Source organism: Callorhinus ursinus, unplaced genomic scaffold, assembly GCF_003265705.2.
Source record: "Callorhinus ursinus isolate GAN/ISIS: 27379988/994484 unplaced genomic scaffold, GSC_fseal_2.0 scaffold46, whole genome shotgun sequence".
In the NCBI taxonomy this organism is placed as follows: domain Eukaryota; kingdom Metazoa; phylum Chordata; class Mammalia; order Carnivora; family Otariidae; genus Callorhinus; species Callorhinus ursinus.
The window spans coordinates 11,263,349-11,285,209 of NW_027397108.1; the positions used below are offsets into that span (position 1 = coordinate 11,263,349).

The 21,861-nt window shown below is 60.4% G+C and overlaps 1 protein-coding gene across 1 annotated transcript; it reads left to right on the forward strand.

Moving 5' to 3' along the window:
- The first annotated feature begins 1,195 nt into the window (after positions 1–1,195).
- CDH15 (cadherin 15) lies at positions 1,196–21,859 on the forward strand. The gene is made up of 14 exons (XM_025860554.2): positions 1,196–1,322; positions 7,707–7,865; positions 8,051–8,206; positions 9,272–9,416; positions 14,918–15,078; positions 15,990–16,118; positions 16,585–16,770; positions 17,610–17,863; positions 18,526–18,668; positions 18,833–19,069; positions 19,351–19,590; positions 19,738–19,874; positions 20,136–20,303; positions 21,110–21,859. Exons 1-14 carry the CDS (start codon positions 1,281–1,283, stop codon positions 21,308–21,310), a joined length of 2,358 nt encoding a protein of 785 aa, XP_025716339.1. The 5' UTR covers positions 1,196–1,280; the 3' UTR covers positions 21,311–21,859.
- The last annotated feature ends 2 nt before the right edge of the window (positions 21,860–21,861 follow it).

Below are 21,861 nucleotides of genomic sequence, written 5' to 3' on the forward strand. Positions count from 1 at the left end.
AGAGGGCTGCCCCCCCATGGTTAGGGTCCCTAGCCTCAGAGGCAGGACAGTGGCCCTGAGGGGCTGCTCCCCAGGCCTGGGGCCTCAGAGCCTGGAGATGGAAGGGGCTCCCCGCCAACTCCCCACCTTGGAGGAATGAGCGCCAGGGACCGTCGCTGCCAGAGCCTGCTGCAGGCAGTCTGGCCTCCTTCCAAGCAGGCCAAGGGCACAGATGGCACCGCACCTGCTCCGCCCCATGATCTGGACAGGAGAGCAGAGGCCCGGGGCCTGCTCCGTGGACACTCCCCACTCCTCCTGCTCAGAAGAAAGCACGGCGGCCCACAGGGTCCCTCCTCCATTCTTCGCTCTCCACCGTCTATTCCTGCGTGCTGGGTCTGTGAGGGGGACACACACACAGATCACTGCCCACCTAATGGGAGGCCACCCTGCAAACCAGAGCAGGAAGGAAGGGCTCCCACTGGGTGGGGAGGGCTAATGCCCGGCTCGGCCCGTGCCTGGCCTTCCTCTGTGCTGGCCCTGAGGATCAACCGGGAGAGAGTGGAACCCAAGATGCCGGGTGCCAGGTGGGTGCCATGTCTGACAGGGCGGTCAGGAGTGGCCATTAGACGGAGCCCTCAAGGCGGCCAGCAACATGCCTGGGGTGGGGGTAGCAGCCCCGGGAAGAGCATTGCAGGCAGAGGGAACAGCCAGTGCAAAGGCCCGGAGGCAGGAGTGCGCCTGGCGAATCCTGGGAGCAACAACACGGAAAAGGAATGGATGAGTGACTCAGTCCTCTCTGGCTCCTAGCCCAGCCCCCACCCACCAACGGCTTTTCTGGCAGGCTTCCCCATCTCACCGCTGGACCCCGACAGCTCTGCCTCCCAGGACAGCGGCCTGACCCCTACGGCCCGCCCTCCAGGCTGTTTCTGGCCAGGCCCGCCCCGCCCCCGGGGCACACGTGCTGTCCCTCAGCCCCGGCCCCGCCCTGCCCCCCCCCCCCGCTCCGTTCGTGCTCTCGTGCTCTCAGCCCGGGCCCCGCCCCCGGGGCACACGTGCTGTCACTCAGCCCAGGCCCCGCCCTTAACCCGCCTCCCATCCCCCCGCTCATTGCCGTCGCTCAACCGCAGGCTCCGCCCCCGCCGCGCCCCCGTGCTGACTTTCCGTCTAGGCCCCGCCCCCGCACACGTGCTGTCCCCCCCTCGCCCCCCCCCCCCGCCCGCGCACTTGTGCTGTCACTCAGCCCGCGTTGTGTTGGAGCAGGAGACCGCCCGCCGGACACTCGGCCTCTACTCTGCCGGCCCATGGACATCGCGCTCCTCCTCGCCCTCGGGCTGCTGGCCCAGGTAAGGCGTCTGGCCGCGCGGGGTCCCTTGCCCCCCTACCCTGTCGGACGGTGTCACAGTAAAACGCGCCCGGGGGCCACCCATGAGTTGAGGAGTCATGGGTGGGTGCCCGGTGGGCAGCTCTGTTCAGGGCGCTCTGTGCCCCAAGGGGCTCTAGAGGTAGGGTAACCGCCTCCGCCAGGACCGGACGGGCAGCCAAGCTGGGTGGCCGCCGGGAGACCATCAGGCCGGCCCTTAACCGGAGGTGCGCCCAGCAACCCTGTGGGGCTTGTGGTGAGTGCCAGGGCGAGGGGGCGCAGCAGGAGCACCCCCAGCTGGAGGAGCCTGCAGACCAGAGTCTCTAAGGACACCCCTGCTGAGTTGGCAGATGACTTTGCTTGGTCTTGGGTGGAGCCCAGACACCCCCACCCTGTGCCCAGCGGGCAGGGTCAGCTCTGGAACCCACTGTCCCTTGGGAGTGCTCTGGAGCCAGGCCCTGGGCACATAAAGCCTGCCACCCCCACACTCCTGGCCCGCCCCCAGTTCCCTGGTCCCTCCGCCGGGGGAGCAGGGTGGGTGGAAGGAAGCCCTTCTCCCCACCATGGTCACCCCCCAGTGTGGCCCTTTGGGCTGGGCAGGCACTCAGCTGGGCCTGGGAGTGGAGCCCGTGGCCTGCCTTCAGGGACGGGACTGAGTCAGGGTCACAGGCCAGGGGCCAGGGCCGGGCAGTAGTGGGGCCCCTGTGCATACCCCAAGACCGTAGTTCTCCTCCACATAACAGGGAGTGAGCCCCCAGGTGTAGCCCGTTCACGCCCACAGGGGGTTGCTGCTCCAGGGCTGGGCGCTGGGGAGGAGCACCCACTCTGGGAGCTTCTGGGGTCCCCCTGACTCCACAGAGCGCTGACTGGAAGCTGATCAGGTGCCCACCAGCTGGACGCCCCCCCAGTAACTGTCCCTCGGGGCACCGAGCTCTGGGCACCTCCACCCCTACCCTGCGGGCTCCCCCTGTCCCTCCACGGTAGCCCCGCCCAGATCTGGGCTGCCCAAGTTCAGCTGGCTGCCCACAGCCTGCTTTCCTCCAGCCCTCTGCTGGGAGGCCACACCGCGCCAGGGGTCTTCTGGTTGCTCCCCTGCAGGACCCTACGCACCCCCCACACTGGGGTCCATCCCAGAAGGCGGCCCCCTCCCCACCCGCTGCAGGAACAGCAGTCCACCCCACTTGCGAATGGACCCAGTATATCGGACATGCTGGAGACTAGTTCCTTTGGGTTTGGGATGTGGATCTTTCACCAGGCCCCAGGAGAACTCTGCTGCAGGGGAGGGGAGTAATCCCCTCCCGGATTCCTCTCCCCGCCCTGGGGCTATTGCAGAATGACCCCCCTACACACACACACACACACACACACACACACACACACACACACACAGCTAGAGGCTTTAGGGATTTGGGGGCACCAGCCAAGGGGGCTTGGCCACTCAAGTTTTGCACTCAGTGTGGCTCAGATGAGTGCCAGTGTGAGGGGAGCCTTCCTAGCCCCCTGAACTAGGTCTGTGTCAGGACCCTGCCCACCCCTCCCCCACCCAGCTCTCCTGTCCGGCCACATGGCAGCTGATGGCTGCTCCTCGGTACCCCCTCCTCCACCTCCGTGAGCCCCCACCGCAGGCCAGCCCGGGCTTGGCAGAGCTGTCTCAGGGGGGCCCTGCGTGGGGCCCGGGGAAAGGACTCTGCATTGATCTGTTGCTTACCCGTAGGTTTGGACAAGGCATGGCCCTCCCCTTCCTGTGTCCCCTGAAGTCTCAGCCAGCAGGCTTAGAGTGTGTACTTTCAGAACTGGTCTCTGTCGGCTCCCTCCTCTGGCCCACACTGTCCCCATCGCTGGCCGACCCCTGGGCCCCCACCCCACCTGAGAGTGGTAGAGCGATGGGGGAGCGTGGTTGATTCAGGACGAACCCATGCCCTGCTGGGAGGGGTCTAAGCCGATGTCCAGTGAGACACGTGGCTTCTGAAAGGATGATGAGGCTGTGCTCCTGGGGACTTGGCAAAGTGTGAAGAGCCACCAGGGCAACGTGGCCACGTCCTCAGTATGGGGAGGGGTCCTCATCCCCACGGTAGGGCAGTGTGACAGTGACAGGGGCAGTGGAGGGAAGCCGGCTCCTGGACCACTGTCCTCTCCCAGGTGGGCAGGGCAGCCGGGGATCACAGTGGTGTGGCCCGAGTGGGGAAGCAGGCTGGGCGAACAGCTGCTCCTCTCCACTTGCCCCGCTGCTGTGCCCCTGACCCCTCCCTTGAAGCAGCAGCTGCAGGGGAACGCAGGAGGGGGCCATGGCAGGGGTGCCTGTGGGCCAGGGCAACAGCTGGGTCCATTCCTGGCGTGCCTGATGCCTGCCAGGCCATCCAGGAACGGGGTGGTCCGGATTCCAGCCTGGGGGGAAGGGGCTCAGGCCTGGGAAGCTTGTGGGGAGTGCAGACCCCACCCACGCTCCAGCAGGCTGCAGGCCTCCCACCTGGTTCCTAGAACATGAGAAACCCAGGGCAGGGAGCGGTGTTGGAGGGGCCTGCGCACTCGCCAGTGTAGGATTAACCCCATAACCTCTTCCTCGAGCCCCTTTCTGCAGCTGCGCTTTGTCAGCTTTGCCCAGCTACACTGGGCAGGTAAGAGAAAATGTTCCCTTCCCTGGATTCAATCACGTCACCGCGGTGGGCAGGGCTCCGAGAAGCTGGGCCACAGAAGCAAATGTCCACCCATGCTCAGGCCTGCTGCCTGCCATCTGAATCTTGGCAGTGGTTGTAGGGAGCCCCAGGGCCCCCTAAAGGCCAGCAGTGCCAGAAGATAAAGCAGGCTCTCCCCACTTGACACCCAGCCTCCTCAGTCAGCAGCTTCTCTACCCAGGGTGGCCACCCAGGGCAGGTGAGCATCCGGCTTTCTTCCCAGGCTCCTGGGAGACTGGGCCGTACCATCTCATTCCTTGTTCTGGACACACCAGGGGCTAGTGGAGAGAAGCAGAGAACTCTTGGCCGCGCCCAGGTGGAAGAGATTCCCGCAGGGGGCAGTGGGGAGCTTTATGGCTCAGAAACCCTTGGGGTTGGGCGTCGGGGCTGGGGGCCGGCGCAGTGAGGGGACGATGGCCCATGTCTCTAGAGCTTGCAGACTGTGCTCTCAGGTTCTTGGTAAGGGGAAGGCCAAGGATGAGCATGGGGGTGTCGTTGGGCATCATGTGGGGGAAGTGGATCGATGAGGCCCCTTGGCTCTGGCCTGACATGGGAAACAGCAAGGCTGGGTGGCGTAGGTGAGCCCGTTCCACTCCATGGTGTTTTCCATGGTGGCTGTCCTCTGCCCATGTGCTGGGGGTCTGTGTGACCTGGCTTTGTCTGTGGGGCTTTGTCCTGGCACCAGATGTCCCATGATCCCCCAGGTGGCTCCCAGGCCTTGCCCCAGCTGGCCACGTCGTCTGGGAACGGGGTGGTAGGAGGACAAAGACCAGCTGAGCAATGCCCCGGGTAGCCGGAAGTGGGCTGTGGCCCAGCCCAGCCACCCCACCCACTGCAGCCTCTGATCTGGGCAGGGGGCCCCTGCCAAGGCTCTGTGGCTTCTGCTGACCTCCTGGACTTGGGCCGTGGACAGACTGGGGCCTGGGACTCCCAGGCTCTGCCACAACCACACTGGCCCCACAGCACACACTGGTGGACATCTGGGAGCATCAGCCAAGGCAGCTGACAGGGACTGGGGGGGGCAGCTGGAGGCGGTGTGTGGGCTGGACGGGGCAGACCGTGTCCCCTCCTGTTCCTCCAGGAGCTGGGGTCAAGGACTGTGTGCGGAATGTGCCCCACCTGCCCCCCCAAAGTGCTCTCCAGCTCCAATCTCCTCCACACTGAGGCTGGGCTGCTTCCAGAGCGTGCTTCTGTGAGTGGTGGAGGCTCAGACACCGGTTCCCCGTGGCCCCCAGCTCTGGTGCTCTCTGGCTGTGTGGGCTCGAGCAAATGGCTCAGCCTCTCTGAGCCCCGTGCTGGGGAACCGTGACGTGAGACAGTCACCACCCCTTCCTAGGGGCTGTGAGGGCTGAGAGAGGGCCCGGTCAGGGGGACAGGAAGTGAGAGGTGGCGGACCGGGGAGGATGCTGAGCGCCACGCTGGCCTCGGGGTGCTCAGGAAGCAGATGCTGTCCCCACTAGCGTGATGACAAAGGCCAGCAGGTCTCCACTTGGTGGAAACAGCTGACCTGGAAGTGGTTTGTGCTTCGTGGTTTTGGCGAGAAAGCCCCCACTGTCCCAGGCAGGCTTGGGACCGGTGCTGCCATCTGTCAGGCTGCAGGTGGCTGGGGGGCCCGGCCAGGAGCTGGGTCTTTTCTATAAACCGCGTGTTCGCAGCTACCTAGATTCCGGGCCCCTGGGGTTTCAGATGATTAAGCAGGAGGATTCCAGAACTGAGGAGGCGGCCTGGGGCCACAAGGAGAGCTGAGCGGTGGCTTGAATGTTACTGCTGTTTTGTCTACAACGCGTGTCCACATGTGTTATGTGCTAGCCCCGGGCACAGAGACAAAGCCTGGCTGGGTGTGGGGGAGGCCGGGACGAGCATGGAGGCAGCCGACACCTCCCTCCTGCCCCTGTCCTGCCCCAACCCAAAGCACCCCACTCACGCGTCACCAGTGCCTCCTCCTGAGGCCACAAGGCCACCCCATCCCATGCTCGCCCCTCTGTGCGCTGCGTGGCCCAAGGCAGCGCCTGGGGGGGTGAGCTCAAGGGGTTGACGAAGGAAGGGGCAGCCAGGAAGCAGGGCCCCCCGTGGAGGCGCCCTGGGAGCCGCCCCGGGCCACCTGAGCAGGAGGGAGCCCCCCTCCCCAGAAGGGCCCAAGGGCCTGGAGACCCTGTGTGGGGCCGGGGAGCTTCTAGGGCCATCCCTGGAGCACCAAGGGCTGGTGTCTGGGAGGGGGAGCCCCTCTGAATGCCCCCAGCCTGCCGGCTGGCTGGTCCTACCCTGGGCTTGGGGATGGGCCGGGCAGGGCGCTTCTACCGGTGTTGTGGGGCGGGCGTGGCCAGCCTTGGAGCGCACACTGCGGCCAAACCCAGCTGGGTCCCAGCCGGTGGCCCGCCCCCTCCCCCAGGCCCCAGCCCCCAGCCCCGTCCGACAGCTCGTCTCTAAGCCCAATCAGACTCTGCTCCTGGATACCCCAGTGCCCAGCCAGCCACAGAGCCCGTGCTGCTGGGGAGCCTGCGGCAGAGACCCCATAGCTAAACCAGGGCCATCCAGGAAATTCAGGTTGTGTTTGGGGGCTGCAGCCAGCTCTGCCCTTAACTCATGGGATGGGTGCCTTTTCTGGCCTCCGCCTCCATCTGAGCTGTGAGGTGGGACTATCTGTGGTCACCATGGGGAGCTGACACTGGGTCTCGAGAGACTTTCGGCGTCACGGCTGCCCCCTCCTACCATGCTCCTTCATGGCCCCGGTTCTGAGCCCAAAACCTGGCCCAGGGAAGGGCCTGGGGGTGTGCCTGCCTGCCCCCACCCCACCCCTGGGGTGCCACATGCCCCCATCCTCCCTTGGCAGCCCTACAGGCCCCAGGCCCCTCAGTTTCCTGGAGGGAGGGAGGAACGATCCCTGGGTCCCAGGACCCAGAGTACTGGTGTGACCTTGGTCCATGGTTCTGGGGCACCCGCATGGAGGTGGCCCCTGGCGTTGCTGTCCCGTCTCTGCCCCATGGGCCCTGCATACCCACCAGCGGCTGGGTCCGTCTGCCCTGGGAATTCAGAGCAGTTTCCAATCCCTACTGACGTCCTGGAAATCGAGGCCTGTCTTCCTTCCCACGGAGCAGCCGGGAGATGCCACGTGGGGGCTGCCCCTCCAGACCCCTGAAGAGCCTGAGCAAAGGCCTGCCTCCTGGAAGCATTTGGAGTCCTCAGACAGGAGCATGGGCCTGGTCAGCCTGGACCAACCCTTGAGAACTGAAGCCCCGAGGAGGCCTGGTGGGGCTGCTTGTTGCCTCCATGGCCCCACTCCTGACAGATCCAGCCTTGGGGAAGGGGAGCGACGCCTCCAGCACCCGCCTCTCTCGCCTAACCCACCCCGGTAGCCACACGCTGCTCATACAAAACGTCCCTGGGAGGCCCCCTTCCCCAGCTGTTGTTCCCGGTGGCTGCCTTGCCCCCTACTCTGCCTCCCACTGCCCTGAGCACCCCGTGCTCCCCAAACCCTGGCAGCCTCCATTCCTCCCAGCTGCTCCGCAAGCATTCAGGCCTGGGGCAACTCCTGGTCCTGGGAACCCCCCAGGGGAGGGCAGGGCGGTGGGGGCTCCAGGCTGAGGTGTGGCTGCTGGGGTCTCCCGGGGCCATGAGCTCAGGGCTCTGATGGTTGGCGTCTCTGGGGCCCAGCTCACATGCTGTGTGATTGACAGCTGTCTCTGTCTTTGTTGTAGAGCCTGGGCCCGTCCTTGGGGGTCTCTGCGCAGAAGAGGCCCAGTATCCTATACCCCTGGCAGCGGGCACCCGCGCCAGGCCGTGTGCGAAGAGCCTGGGTCATCCCCCCCATTAGTGTATCTGAGAACCACAAGCGCCTCCCGTACCCCCTGGTGCAGGTGAGGGGGCCAAGGGCGGTCCAGGGCAGAGCAGGGGCTGGGCTGTTCCTGGCGGGTCCCTGAAGGTGTGTGGTTGAGGACAGGTACGCCTTTGGGGCTGTAGGCTGGGGGAGGGGTCAAGGCTGTGAAGGGGAGGGACCTTGGCTTTGGGGGCATCTCCCTCAGCCTGTGTTCTGCCCTCACAGATCAAGTCAGACAAGCAGCCCCTGGGCAGTGTCATCTACAGCATCCAAGGTCCTGGTGTGGACGAGGAGCCCCAGGGCGTGTTCTCCATCGACAAGTTCACGGGGAAGGTGTTCCTGAATGCCATGCTGGACCGGGAGAAGACAGACCGCTTCAGGGTGGGGCCCACTGTAGTGGGGGCTGGCAAGAAGCTGGGAGCCTCCTCCCACCAGGCTCCTGGTCCCAGGGTTGGGGCATTAGGCCACATGTCCTTCATTGGGAGATAGGCACAAGGATTTGGGACTAAGACCTGCAGTCCAAAGAAGGTGTTGAGAATTATATTCCCATTTAACAGATGAGCATGCACAAACTGAGGCCCCGGGGAGGTGGAGCTTGGTCCTGCTCAGGGAGGCTGTCAGCCTCCCAGAAAAGCACCACTGGACCCTGGTGTAGTCTTCACCCTACATCAGCTCTGCCCCCAGCCTGGCTGCGTGTGGTGGGAATGGGGTGTTGCGAAGAATCCCACGGTGTGGCAATTCCCAATGGCAGCAGTCCCTTGCTTCCCTTGATTCCAGGAACAGTAGCCACCCCTTGGAGGAGAGCTTTGAGACCGAGGCTGGTGGGGAGGGAGATTAGGAGCCAGGCTGGCACTGGCAAGAGGCTGCAGAGGGGAGTGTGGACACCCCTGAGCTCCCCTACGGAGTAATCTGCCCTCCCCAGCCTGGCCTCTCCAAAATGCTGGAATTTTCCCTGGGGGTGGGGGCGGGGTGGGGGGGGAGGCTTCTGGCTTGGGATTTCCTGTGCTCGGACTTCAACAAGCTCTTGGTTGTTTCCCTTACACAGAGTTATCAGAGCCCGTGGTTTCACGGGGAAATGATACCACACCCACTCTCCCAAAGTGTGGGAAGTGGTTTAATTTTAAGTGTTCGTGTATTTAGTAAGCTTCAAGAGGAGCCTAAACCAGTTAGCAGAAGGGAAGCGGGAGGGCTGGTGAGTCTCACACAAAGCACAGCTATGAGCTCCCCAGCAGCCAAGGCAAGAGGGGAAGCTGTGGGCCAGCAGGCTGGTCTTCGGGGAGGTTGCTTCGGCCATGCACACATCCCACCCCGTGCCGTTTGTCCCCTGTTGAAGCTGGCGTTCCCAGCGGCACACCGAGTCTGCACTCGCTGTCCCTTCGCACAGCCTGGTGGGAACCACCCAAATCTGGCGAGCACAGCACCAGCCCTTCCTCTCTGCTTGGCTAGCTAAGGGCCTTTGCTCTGGACCTGGGAGGAGCCACCCTAGAGGAGCCCACGGACCTGGAGATCGTGGTCGTGGATCAGAATGACAACCGGCCCGTCTTCCGGCAGGAGGCGTTCACGGGCCAAGTGCTGGAGGGTGCAGTCCCAGGTGAGGGGGAGCTTGGGGGGCTTCCGCGGAGGGGCTCCAAGTCGGTCCAAAGGCCCAGGGTTCCCTTCAGCAACACTTTCCGTGATCCTTCGAACAGTCGGAAAATAAGCAGACACTCCAGGAGTAGGGACTTTCCACAAGTCAGCTCGAGTCACTTCGCATTTCAATATAAACTTCAAACCCCAACGTCTCCCCAGACGCAATGAGAGGACTCGCGGATGGCCAGGCTCTGGGGGCCACTGCAGCTCTGCACGGAGGTAAAATCCACACGACATACAAGGAACCACTCCGTGGATTTGGCACAGGCACCGGGCCCTAACCAGCTCCTCGGGGCCGGTTTCAGAGCTTTCGTCCCCTCCAGGAAACCCACCCCCGTTAGCAGTCACCCCGCTCCTTGCTTCTCAGTCCCACATCTTGATCGCAAATAACCCTTCTGTCCTTCATGAGTCTCTGCGGGATGGCCTTGCTTCCTCACCTGTCCAAGCAGGACGGACCTCATTCCAAACACAGCTCCCTTCTTCCTTCCCACTCTGCTCCCAGGGGTTTGGGGCAAAGCTCGGGCAAGCCGTGCACCTCAGGCGGGGAATGTGGACTCATGGGAGGTGGGCTCCTGTTTGGCCACTCGTGGTTCTTTTATTTCGTCTCAGTTTTTGTGTTTCAAGACCTAAAATATTTTTTTTACTTCTATTTTTTAAAAAAGATTCATTTATTTGAGAGATAGTGTGTCTTCTCCCTCTCCCACTCCCCCTGCTTGTGTTCCCTCTCTCGCTGTGTCTCTCTCTGTCAAATAAATGAATAAAATCTTTAAAAAAAGAGAGAGAGAGTGTGTGAGCACAGGGCGGAGGAGTAGAGGGAAGGGGAGGGACAGTCTCAAGCTGACTCCACGCTGAGTCCATGCGGGCTGGATCCCAGGACCCTGAGATCATGACCTGAGCCAAAACCAGGAGTCGGACGCTTAACCGCCTGAGCCATCCAGGCGCCCCTACTTCTTTTTATTTTGACATAATTTGAGACTTGCAAAAAAGTTGCAAAGAATTGCAACAGAGATGTAATGTTTATCATGTTTGCTTTAAACTTTTTTTTTTTTTCTTCTTTTTTTCCTTCCTTCCTGCCTCCTTCCTTTCTGGACTGCTGGATGCAGACGGAATCCCCTCAAAGAATTCACCCTCATAACTTTGACACAGTGTAACTCTCAGAATCAGGAAGTTAATGTCGACACACGCTAACAGTTTCAGCCCGGGGATGCCTTTATAGCAGAGAACATCTTCTCGGGTCCCACCTCTCTTCTTGAATCCCCCATGTGTTGGGGAGTATTGTCCACCTTCTCCAGGAGAGGCTCCCACACCCCGACCCGTTCTTTCCCAGCTCTGTCGGGTAACGGCCCAAACACCTGCTCAGCCGTAGATCTGGCTCTTTTGGCTGTTTGATCATCGAGGACGGGTTCTTCTCTCGCTCTTCTGGGTGTGAAAGCACAGGAGAGAGGGAGGGAAACAGTAGACGTCTGGGAATGCAGGATGGCTCTGCTTGGGGAGGCAGCTGATGGGCCGGTGCAGATGGTCTTCTCTGCAGCGGGGCTGGCCCTGGCCTCTGTTGCCGCCTTAGTTCAGCCTCCTGGGGCTCCTCTTGGTATTGATACTGTACGTCAGCTTCAGCAAGCCCTGCGTGGTCCATGCACAGAGGACTCTTTCCATGCTTCTGTCCCCCTCCCAGGGTGACCGCTGTTGCACGGTACCTGGGCAAGGCTCTATCGGAGCAGGGGGTCTCCGTTGTAGGTGGTCCCTGTGCACCTGAGCCTTTGGAGTGGAGCTTTATCGGGGTTCTCTCCCTCCAGCTCAGGGCAGCGTCCTCCCCTCCCCCTTCAGTCCCCACCATTGCCCAGAACATTACTGGGTGTCTAGTTCTCCTTGCCCCAAACTTAGGCAGACCTTGCCTGAGCCACAGGTGCCCTCCCAGGCTTCCTCCTGCCCCTGTATTTCTTGTGAGCCCTCCAGGGCCAGTGGAGAAGAGCTGACCATGGGCACAGACCACCTTGTGTGGGGGCTCCCAGGACTTTGAGCCGTCACGGTGGTCCACACTCAGCCGTGGACAGTCTGATCCACTTCCTCTGCTTGCCTGCCCTGCTCCACCAAAGGTGAAGCCTCTACATGTCCACCCTGTCCTCAGAGAGGCTGGGCACATCCTGGATGCCAGTTTATCATTTTACCTTGTGCCCTCGCCAATCAGACGAACTCAGTACGATTTTGTGCGTCACCCGCGCATTCCCGTCGTTAGCTGGGGGCTGCATTCCCTGCCCACCATTCTCCTCTGTCTGCAGTAGTAGTCGCTTAGCCGTTAGGTTTGTAGGACGTTGACTTTTTTTTTTTCAACAAAATTTTGTTGTGCTGAAATAAGTACAAATGCTACCATCCTACCCATTTTTAAGGGGCAGTCCAGTGGTACGAGATTTTTCATAGTGTTGTTTGGCGTCCCCATCACTCGTCCCTGTAACTCTCCTTCTTCCCACACAGAAGCTCTGCCTCCCCTTCCCCAGGCCCTGGCTCCCGCCATCAACTCTCCACCCCTATCGATCTGTCTACTCTACGGACCTCCTGTCAGTGGACTCATACAGCCTTTGTCCTTCTGTGACTGGCTGGTTTCGCTGACCACGAGTGTCCTCCAGGTCCAGCCTGGAGCACGTGTCAGGTTTTCCTCCTCCTTAAAGCTGAATGGTACTCCATGACGTGGAGGGACCACATTTCCCTTATCCATTCACTTGTACTTGGACACTTGGGCCGCTTTCACGTTTTAGCTCTTGTGAATAATGTTGTTACGAATGTGCGTGTACAAACAGGTCTTCAGGCTCCTGCTTTCAGAAGTGGAATTGCTGGGTTATACGGTAGCTCTGTGAGTGATGCTATGCTGTTTCCCCCACAAGCAGCGCACGGGGTCCCAGTCGCTCCGCATCCTTGCCAATGTTTATTTTCTGGGTTTTTTTTTTTTTTTTTTTTTTTTTGTAGTAGCCATCCTAACAGGTGTGAGGTGATGTCTCACTGTTGTTTTGGTTTGCATGTCCCTGATGATGAGTGATGTGTGGAGCATCTTTTCAAATGCGTATTGGACATTTGTATATTTTATTTAGAGGAATGTCTCTTCAGGTCCTTTGCCGAGTTTTGGATTGTGCTGTGTTTTTGTTGAGTTGTTTTTTTTTTAAGATTTTATTTATTTATTTGATAGAGACACAGCAAGAGAGGGAACACAAGCAGGGGGAGTGGGCAGAGGGAGAAGCAGGCGTCCCACGGAGCAGGGAGCCCGATGCGGGGCTCGATCCCAGGACCCCGGGACCATGACCCGAGCCGAAGGCAGACGCTTAATGACTGAGCCACCCAGGCACCCCTTGTTGTTGAGTTTTATGGGTTCTCTGTATACCCTGCATATTCCTTGATCTATACAGATATATCTATATGATTTCCAAATATTTTCTCCCATTCTGTGGATTACCTTTTTTACCTGGTTGGGAGTGTCTTTGATGCACAGTGTTTGAAAATGTTCATGAGTCCAGTTTGTCTAGTTTTTGGTGCTGATGCCTTTGGTGTCCTATCCGGAAATCATTACCGAATCCAGTGTTGTGAAATGTTTGCCCTGTTTTCTTCTAAGAGTTTTATAGTTTTAGGTCTTACGTTTAGGTTTTTGATACACTTTGAGTTAATTTGTGTGTATGGTGTGAGGTAAGGGTCCAACTTCATTCTTCTGCAGGGAGATGTCCAGCTTTTCCAGCACCATTTGTTGAAAAAGACTGTTCTTCTCCCCCTTGAATGGTCTTGGCACCCTGGCCAAAAATTACTTGACCACACGTGTGTGGGGTTATTCCTGGACTCCATTCCACTGGTCTATCTCATGGCCATACCACACTGTTTTGATCACTGTACCTTTGGAGGAGTTTTGAAATCAAAAAGTATGAGTCTTCCAGTTTTGTTCTTTCTCAAGATTTGTTTTAGTTATTTGGGTTTCCTTGAGATTCTGTGTAATTTTAGAATGGTTTTTCTACTTATGCAAAGAAATTGTCCTTGGGATCTTGATAGAGATTGCATTGAATCTGTAGATCACTTTGGGCAGTACTGACATTTAATGATAATAAGTCTCCCGGGGTGCCTGGATGGCTCAGTCAGTTAAGTGTCCAACTCTTGATTTCAGATCAGGCCATGAGATCGAGCCCCACATTGGGCTCCAAGCTGGGTGTGGAGTCGCTTGAGACTCTCCCTCTGCCCCTACCCCCCTAAAAAGAATATATATATATATATATATATATATATATATATATATATATAATGTGTAATATATATATATTATGTGTAATATATAAATATATATTTCATATATATCCTATAAAAATTTATATATATGTATGTATGTATTTAAAGTCTCCCAATCCATGAACGTGGGATGTGTTTCCATTTACTTGTGTCTTTCACTTCTCTCTGCGGTGTTTTGTAGTTTTCAATGTACAGGTCCTAACACTGACATTCTAAAGCACCTACGCAGTTATTTTGGAGACTGTGGGTCTGAGTGTGAGTTTGTGTGGTTGGATTTGGGATTTGCACTTTGGTGATGCCGTGTTCTCCTTGGTGCATCCTTTCGGGAGGCACACATGTCTGGTTCCTGAAGACACTGGCTTTGATCTGCTCGATAAGGGAGTGTCTGCCAGGCTTCTCCACTGTGATTTTTATATTTTTCCCTTTGTAATTAATAGGTATCTTTTGGAAGATACCCTGAGACTGTGCAGGTACCCTGTTACCCCTTACCCAGCAGAGTTGGCATCTGCTGAGGGTTCTTGTTCTCATGGCTGGGAGGTGCTGGTTCCCTCCTGCGGTGTCTCTTCTCCCTTCGTCAGTGGGCTTTCTGCTCTATGAGGGCACTTCTCCCCTGTGTACGTATGTGCCTGTGTATGTTCCATGTTTTGTTTTTTTATATTTCTCTGGACTCTCAGAGTCTGATTCATTCAGTGGGTTATGATTCGTTACAGCCATTACTTTGATGCCCAAATCGTCCCACGTTTGGCCAACAGGAGGCTCACCAGACTGGCTTCTTGTTGGGCCCTTCCAGTGGGCAGAGCTGGGAGCCATGCTCCTTTGTAGACAGATGTGTGCACGAGTGTGTTGTGTGTGCCACTCACACCTGTACATACATGTCTCTCACCTTCGTTAGTCGTTGAGTTCCCACTGGCCCTCTGTCTCCCCGGGGCTGGCCCCAGGGTTTCCAGCTGGCTCACCCCATGTGACCCGGGGCTCTCGGCCCCTCCTGGGCTGTCTCCATGTCTGGGAACACGGGTGTCAACTCTGGATAAAATATGTGTATCAGACACCCTGCTTCCTCCTCCAAACAGCACAAGACAAAAGGTTGAAGTTTGTGCAGGCCAGATGGGGGGCTGGACCTGGCGTGGTGGGCCACAGGCGAGTGTTGAGACGCATCCTGGGGGTCAGGTTGGCACCTGTGTGCGTGTCCCTGCTCATCCCTGTCCTTACTAGGCACCTACGTGACCAGGGCCGAGGCCACAGATGCTGATGACCCAGAAACCGACAACGCAGCCCTGCGGTACTCCATCCTGGAGCAGAGCAGCCCCCAGCTCTTCAGCATTGATGAGCACACAGGGGACATACGCACCGTGCAAGTGGGTCTGGACCGTGAGGTGAGATGACCTCAGACGCTGGGGGGCAGCCAGGGGCCCTTCTGACCCATCTTTGCCCACCTTGTTGTCCCTCTGAGCCTGATGGGAGCAGCTCACTTCCAGTTGGGCCCCCTGCCCCAGCCTTGCCTGCCCCAGATGTTCCTCCTGCCACAGGAGCAGGGAGCCCCCCACTTGCTGCAGACCCTCGCAGTGGCTTGGGGCACACCCTCAGCTGGGACACCTCTGCCTCGTGGCTGGTTGTGGGGTTAGGCCTGAAAGTCCGTCCGTGCAGTCTGTCCATGCAGCGCCTGGCCCTGACAAGTCCTCAGTGTGCTTTCTGCCAAAAGCCTCTCTGCCTGGTTGCCTGCAAAGGCTTCAGGCTTCCTGGCCTCGGATAGAGCCATGCAAGTGGCTCCACAGTGACCAGTCATGCTCTGGAGTAATAACCACTCTGGCGTAGTCTTCCTCTGTGGGGACCCCTGCCGCCCCTCACTGCCGGGCTTCTGTCCAGCTTTGACACCTCTGGGAAGCCCTCCTTGGTTTCCCCGTGGCCACCTGCACAGCTCTTCCGGTCCCTTGCAGCCTTAGGTGGTCTTCATTGGTCTGTCTCTCTCTCTGCCTCTGGACATGGCTCCCCAGGACAGGGACCCAGCTCGCTGGTGCCCTTCAGCATCCAGCATGCAGTAGGTGCTCCGTGAATCTTGTCCAACTTGGTAACTGACCTCTTGCCCCCTCACAGGCTGGGGCAGAGTGTGGGGTTGGCAGTGGTGTGGTCAGACCCAGAGAGCCAGGTAGCAGGTTTGGCCCCAGAGCTTGGGACCAGGGCAGGGCGCTTGGGGCGACTTGGGGCTCCGGATGCCCACAGGGCTCTCCTGTGAGGGTTCCTTGCCCCACCGCCCAGGCCCCCTGACTGCGTGTTCCTGTGCCCCCAGGTGGTCGCCGTGTACAACCTGACCCTGCAGGTTGCGGACATGTCTGGAGATGGCCTCACCGCCACGGCCTCTGCCATCATCACCCTCGAGGACATTAATGACAATGCACCTGGGTTCACCGGGGATGAGGTGCTGCCGCCTTTCACACTCCTGCTGGCCCCTGCTGGGGACTGCCCTTCCCTCCTCCGGCTCCTGGCAGGGACATGGGACTTTGTGGAGGGATGGGAGGTTGGGTGCTTTGGAGAAGGAGCCGTGCATGGGTAAGGCAGAAACCCAAGCTAGAGTAGTTGCTGTGAGCACATAAGCACGGTCAGAGGAGCTGGGAGAGAGGCCCTGGGGAGAAGCAGCCCTTGGGCAGCAGGAAGGAACCTTCCCTACAGCCTTGTTGTGTGGGAGGGGGCAGCCAGCCCTGCCCTCCAGGAGAAGGCAGCCCACAGGGTGCCTGGCACACAGCTGGACCCACAGAGTGGGGCTCGTGGGCACCCCTGGGAGGCTGGGTGGGCCATAGAGTTGGCTGGGAGGGAGCGAGGGAGGGCATCCCCACACAGGACCATCTCCCTGCCCCCTGGCAGTAATGAGGGCTGGGCTCCCACAGTTCTTCATGGAGGTCACAGAGGCCATCAGTGGAGTGGATGTGGGGCGGCTCGAGGTGGAGGACAGGGACCTGCCAGGCTCCCCCAACTGGGCAGCCAGGTTCACCATCCTGGAGGGCGACCCCAATGGACAGTTCGCTATCCACACAGACCCCAAGACCAACGAGGGCGTGCTGTCCGTGGTGAAGGTGAGTGGGGTGCGTGGCTCTCCTAGCTGGGGTCTGGCTGCTGGCCCCGAGCACAGGGGGCCCTGTCTGGGGCATCCTCTGGAGAGAGCAGAATGCCGGGGGGGCCGGGAACGCTGGGGCTCTAGGCTCAGGCCACACTGGCCCCAGGGCACCAGGACCAGAAGGAGGGGCGCCCCCACCGCCCATGGGCTGTTTATGGAGCTGTGTCTCTTCAGGTGTGTGGTGATGTATATAAACACAGACCACACCTGTGTCTGCCAGATGGGAGACCAGAGACACAGAAGCCGTGGTAGCTACGTGGACGCCCCATAGAGATGCAGGTCCACTTAGATACGATACAGGAAGGGCTTTATTGCAAGAAGCCAGTTTGCAGGGCCGGCCAGCAAGCTGGAAACGCCTTTCTCCTCAGGAAGATCTCCGTTTGCTCTTGATGACTTTGGGCTACTGAGGAGGCCCACTCAGGTCATCCAAGATCATCTTCATTTAAAGTCAGCTGATGGTAGAGGTTAATTTAACCCCAGCTACCAAACCGCTTCTCCACAATCCCCTGATGAGTGTTGCCCGAGTCACCGGGGAGCACCACCTGACCAGAGACACATAAAGCTGATGACACAACACCTAACACATTCATTTTGAGTGATGAGTATTTATCGTTTTTACATCATTCTTTGTGCCTTTTGGTCCTGAATCATTCTTCTTTTCCAGGGCTGAAAAGGGCAAGGGACTGTGAGGAGAGACAGCAGGGCAGCAGGACCCCTGTGGGGCCTCGCATTGCCCCATAGCTGCCTCTGGGGGGCCCAGAGTCGTGAGTGACTTCCAGTTCTGCTCCCCCTCTCCAGCCCCTGGACTACGAGCGTTGTGAGCAGTACGACCTCACAGTGGAAGTGCAGAACGAGGCTCCCCTGCAGGCAGCCGCCCCCAGGGCTGAGCGGGGCCAGGCCAGGGTCCACGTGCAGGTGCAGGATGTCAACGAGGCGCCCGTGTTCCAGGAGAACCCACTGCGGACCAGCCTGCCCGAGGGGGCGCTCCCAGGAACCCCGGTGGCCTCCTTCTCTGCCCAAGACCCTGACACACAGCAGCTGCAGAGGCTCAGGTGGGGGCTGCAGGGGTAAGGTAGAGGGAGCTAAGGGCCCCGTTTGTCCATTTCCCAGCCAGGGCCAGGAGCACGGCTGAGGGTTTCCATCAGTGCCCTGATCAGAGGGTGGAGGGCTCGTCTGTGCATCCCTGAGGGTCCATGGGGTCTCACGCCCTGTGCATGTGTGTGTGCTGCTATGAATTTGTCCCATAAGGCAGGGCTGGGACCTGCCCAGTCTGTTCTGGCCAGCCTGAGTGCCCAGCCCTGTCCATTCTGGTGAGCTGATGCTCCCATGGGGTCAGCCGTTCAGAGTTTGGATTTCACCCCCAGCACGGCCCTGTGTATCTGTGTCTGTCTCCACGGTGCCCAGGCGTTAAACCTTGCTGTGGTACTCGGTGGCCATGGGGCCCTGGCCCCGGACCTCAGTTTCCTCATCTGTCAACTGGGACAGTAAACACCAACTCACGGCAGTTGGAGGACTAGCTTCAGAGGTGCACGTGTATGCGTATGGTGTGTATGCGTGTGGGGAATGTACACAGGTGTGTGTGTAAATGCATGGGACATTGTGTGTGTATGCATGTGGGGGTGTATTATACGTATGCGTGTGTGTTGAAGTGTGACCACACTCCTGGGGGTTCTGTGAAAGCTCAGAGCCACTCTGTCCCCTCCTCGGCCAATAGCTACTCCAAGGACTACGACCCGGAGGACTGGCTGCAAGTGGACAGAGCCACGGGTTGGGTCCAGACCCAGCGAGTGCTCAGCCCAGCGTCACCTTTTCTCAAGGACGGCTGGTACAGGGCCATTATCCTGGCTTTCGATGACGGTGAGGGCTGAGCCTGTGCCTAGGCTCCCGGGCTCCCTGATCCGGGCTGGGCATCCCTGTCACTGCCCAGGGGCTCGGAGCTGTGCACTCCATGGAGCCGACTTCTAGGGTGGGCGCTCTGCTCTAGCAGAGCAAGGAGCCCACCAGGCCTCTTCTGCCTGCAGCCTCCTCACCTCGTACGGCCACTGGGACCCTGTCCATTGAGATCCTGGAGGTCAATGACCACGCCCCTGAGCTGTCCCCACCATCTGGTAGTGTGTGCAGCAAGCCAGATCAGGGCTCTGGCCTTCTCCTGGGGGCCACGGATGAGGACCTGCCCCCCCACGGGGCCCCCTTCCACTTTCAGCTGAGTCCCCGGGTCCCAGAGCTGACCCAGAACTGGAGCCTTAGCCAGATTAATGGTGAGCTCCCCCAACCACAATCCTGAGGGTCCAGACCGGAGACGGGTGGGGTGGGGTGGGGGGGTTCTCAACACCGTGGTCCTCTGGTTCCCACTGCAGTGCATGCTCAGACCGGGCGGGAACTTCACTCGCAGGGGGCAGATGGGGAAACGGAGGCCCGGGGTCTCGGGATCCCCGCCCAGCAGCAGAGGGCGCGGAGGGGCCCTGGAAGGATAGGGTGGGGGTGGGGTGGGGACTCCTTTGGCCCGGAGACCCCTTCTGACCTTGGGCGCCCTCCGCAGTGAGCCACGCGCGCCTGCGTCTACGCCACCAGGTCCAGGAGGGCCTGCACCGCCTCAGCCTGCTCCTCCGAGACTCAGGGCAGCCGCCCCAGCAGCGCGAGCAGCCCCTGAACGTGACAGTGTGCCGCTGCGGCCAGGACGGTGCCTGCCTGCCGGGGGCCGCTGCCCGGCGCGCGGGGGGCGCGGGCGTCAGCCTGGGCGCCCTGGTCATCGTGCTGGCCAGCGTCATCCTGCTCCTCTGTGAGTCCCACGTGCTGACACCTGCTGCCCGCAGGCCCCGCCCCCAGCCGGCCCCGCCCCGCCCCCCCCACCCGACGTCCGGCCCAGCCTCCGCTTGAGGGCCAGGCACCCACCCCCTCCTGTCTGCTCTCCCTCCTCCCCACTCAGTGCTTGCCCTGCCGGTGGCCCTCGTCACGCGGTCCCGGCAGGAGTCCGGGGACAAGGGACTTATGCACGGGCTGCACGATGACCTCCGGGACAACATCCTCAACTACGATGAGCAGGGGGGCGGAGAGGAGGACCAGGTGAGGACAGGGTGTTGGGGGATGTGGTGGGTTAGAAATGTTAAGTGGTGGGGAGGGTCCCTGAGGAGCCGAGGCTGTGGGCCCCCACACGGCACCCCCCACCCCTCCCCTCTCCCGCCGTCCAGGAGGAGGGGCGGGGCCCCAGCTGGCCGGCAGGTCCTCATAGGTCCTCGCCCCCAGGCACGTCCCGCACAAGGTGGCTGGGAGGGAAACCCCACCCTGTGATTGATCGGGGCTGAATTCCGCCTACTTCGTCCCCAGGATGCCTATGACATCAACCAGCTGCGCCACCCAACAGAGCTGGCAGGCCTGCGCGCCCCCCTGGGACGGCCGCCACTGCGCCGAGATGCCCCGTTCAGCCGAGTGCGCCCCCAGCCACCCCGCATGCTGCCCACCAGCCCTGCCGATATCGCTGACTTCATCAGTGACGTAGGTGCCCCTGGAGAACCACAGCCACAAAAGTCCTGTGGGAAAAGGAAGCTGACCAGCCCCTGGGGGATACTGGTGGGCGTGGTTGAGCTGGGGTGGGTTGGGGCTTGCTCTGGAGCACTTTCCATTGGGCACCGACAGAGAAAAGTGGGTGTGCTCCCGGGGTTGGGAGTGCAGCTGTCCCTGGAATCCAGGCACCCCCGTAGTTTATGTGGACACAGCATCAGAGCGTTCCTGCAGGAGATGCCCAGAACACAGGAACCCACTTGCAGGGGCTGAGGGAGAACACAAGGGCACCTCCCACTACTCTACCGCGTGCCACGCCTGCTGGCACAGGAAGTGCTCCGGGTCAGAGAAACACCCCGACGGATGCCTGGGCAGGAACAAGCCCAGGTGCAGGTCACAGCTAGGAGGGTGTGTGACCCTGTGGGTGACAGGGCAGAGATGGAGGTGACAGAGCCATTTGCAAAATTTTTTAAAAGGGAGAAAGCAGGTGGTCTCCCAGGTGGGACGTCAGGGAGTCTCGAGTATCCCAGCCCTAAGGAAGAAGAGCCACCCAGAGGGAAATGTCTCCTCACATCCTGGGCAGGGGCTCCCAGCTCTTGTGTGCTTGGGGCTGTGCCCCTCAGGCCTCCTCTGCCCATCCGCCCCCGCCCCCAGTGTCTATGCCCCCGCCCCCAGTGTCTATGCCCCCGCCCCCAGTGTCTATGCCTTGGGCCAGCTCGCCCTGTGCTGCGGTCCGGGTGGCGGAGGGCACCCGGAGTTGGAGTGTGCAGGGGTCCTGAGCTCCCGGGGCCTCTCTGCAGGGCTTGGAGGTGGCAGACAGTGACCCCAGCGTCCCGCCCTACGACACAGCTCTCATCTATGACTACGAGGGGGATGGTTCTGTGGCAGGAACACTGAGCTCCATCCTGTCCAGCCTGGGGGACGAGGACCAAGACTACAGCTGCCTCCGGGACTGGGGCCCGCGCTTCGCCCGGCTGGCTGACCTGTACGGAAGCCCGTGAGGGCCAGACCCAGGGCCAGGGCAGCGGGCTTTCCGATCAGACCCCAGACACGGAGGGCAGGCGTCCTTCCCGGGACAGGCAGCCTGACCTCAAGGGCCTGGTGCGCGGCTGTGAGGGCCGCCTGACCTCTGCAGAGGCGGCCAGAGGGTACCGGCCCCCGTCCCTGAGGCCCTTGTGCAGGCTGCTTCTGCTGGGGAGACCCGAGTCCAGGGGGCCCACAGCCTGGAGCGCCAGACCGCATCGGAAAGGAGAAGCAGACAACCCGGCTTTCAGTCGCCCCCCACCTACGCAGACCTCATCTTTGTGTGAAAGGAAGCAGCCCTCTCCCCCCAGAATTAAAAACGTGCTCTTCTCTCCACGGCGGGCGCGCAATGACCTGCAGAGGCCAGCTCCTCCCGCTCCTGTCTGCGGCACTGGGCTGCGCCCAGCCTCCCGCAGCCCCCCAGGGCGTGGGCATGGTGGGAGGGGCTGCAGGCGGTAGTGAGCTACACGGAGCCGGTGGGCCCCAGGGGTGCGGCCTGCGGGAAGCAGTAAGGACGCCAAGTTCCATG

Excerpts from the sequence above, each read along its gene's own strand:
- CDH15 (XM_025860554.2), top strand. The coding sequence starts at position 1,281 with ATGGACATCGCGCTCCTCCTCGCCCTCGGGCTGCTGGCCCAG. Across the intron at positions 17,864-18,525 it reads CAGCAGCTGCAGAGGCTCAG|CTACTCCAAGGACTACGACC; the intron begins GTGGGGGCTGCA and ends CTCGGCCAATAG. Across the intron at positions 19,070-19,350 it reads GAGCCTTAGCCAGATTAATG|TGAGCCACGCGCGCCTGCGT; the intron begins GTGAGCTCCCCC and ends CGCCCTCCGCAG.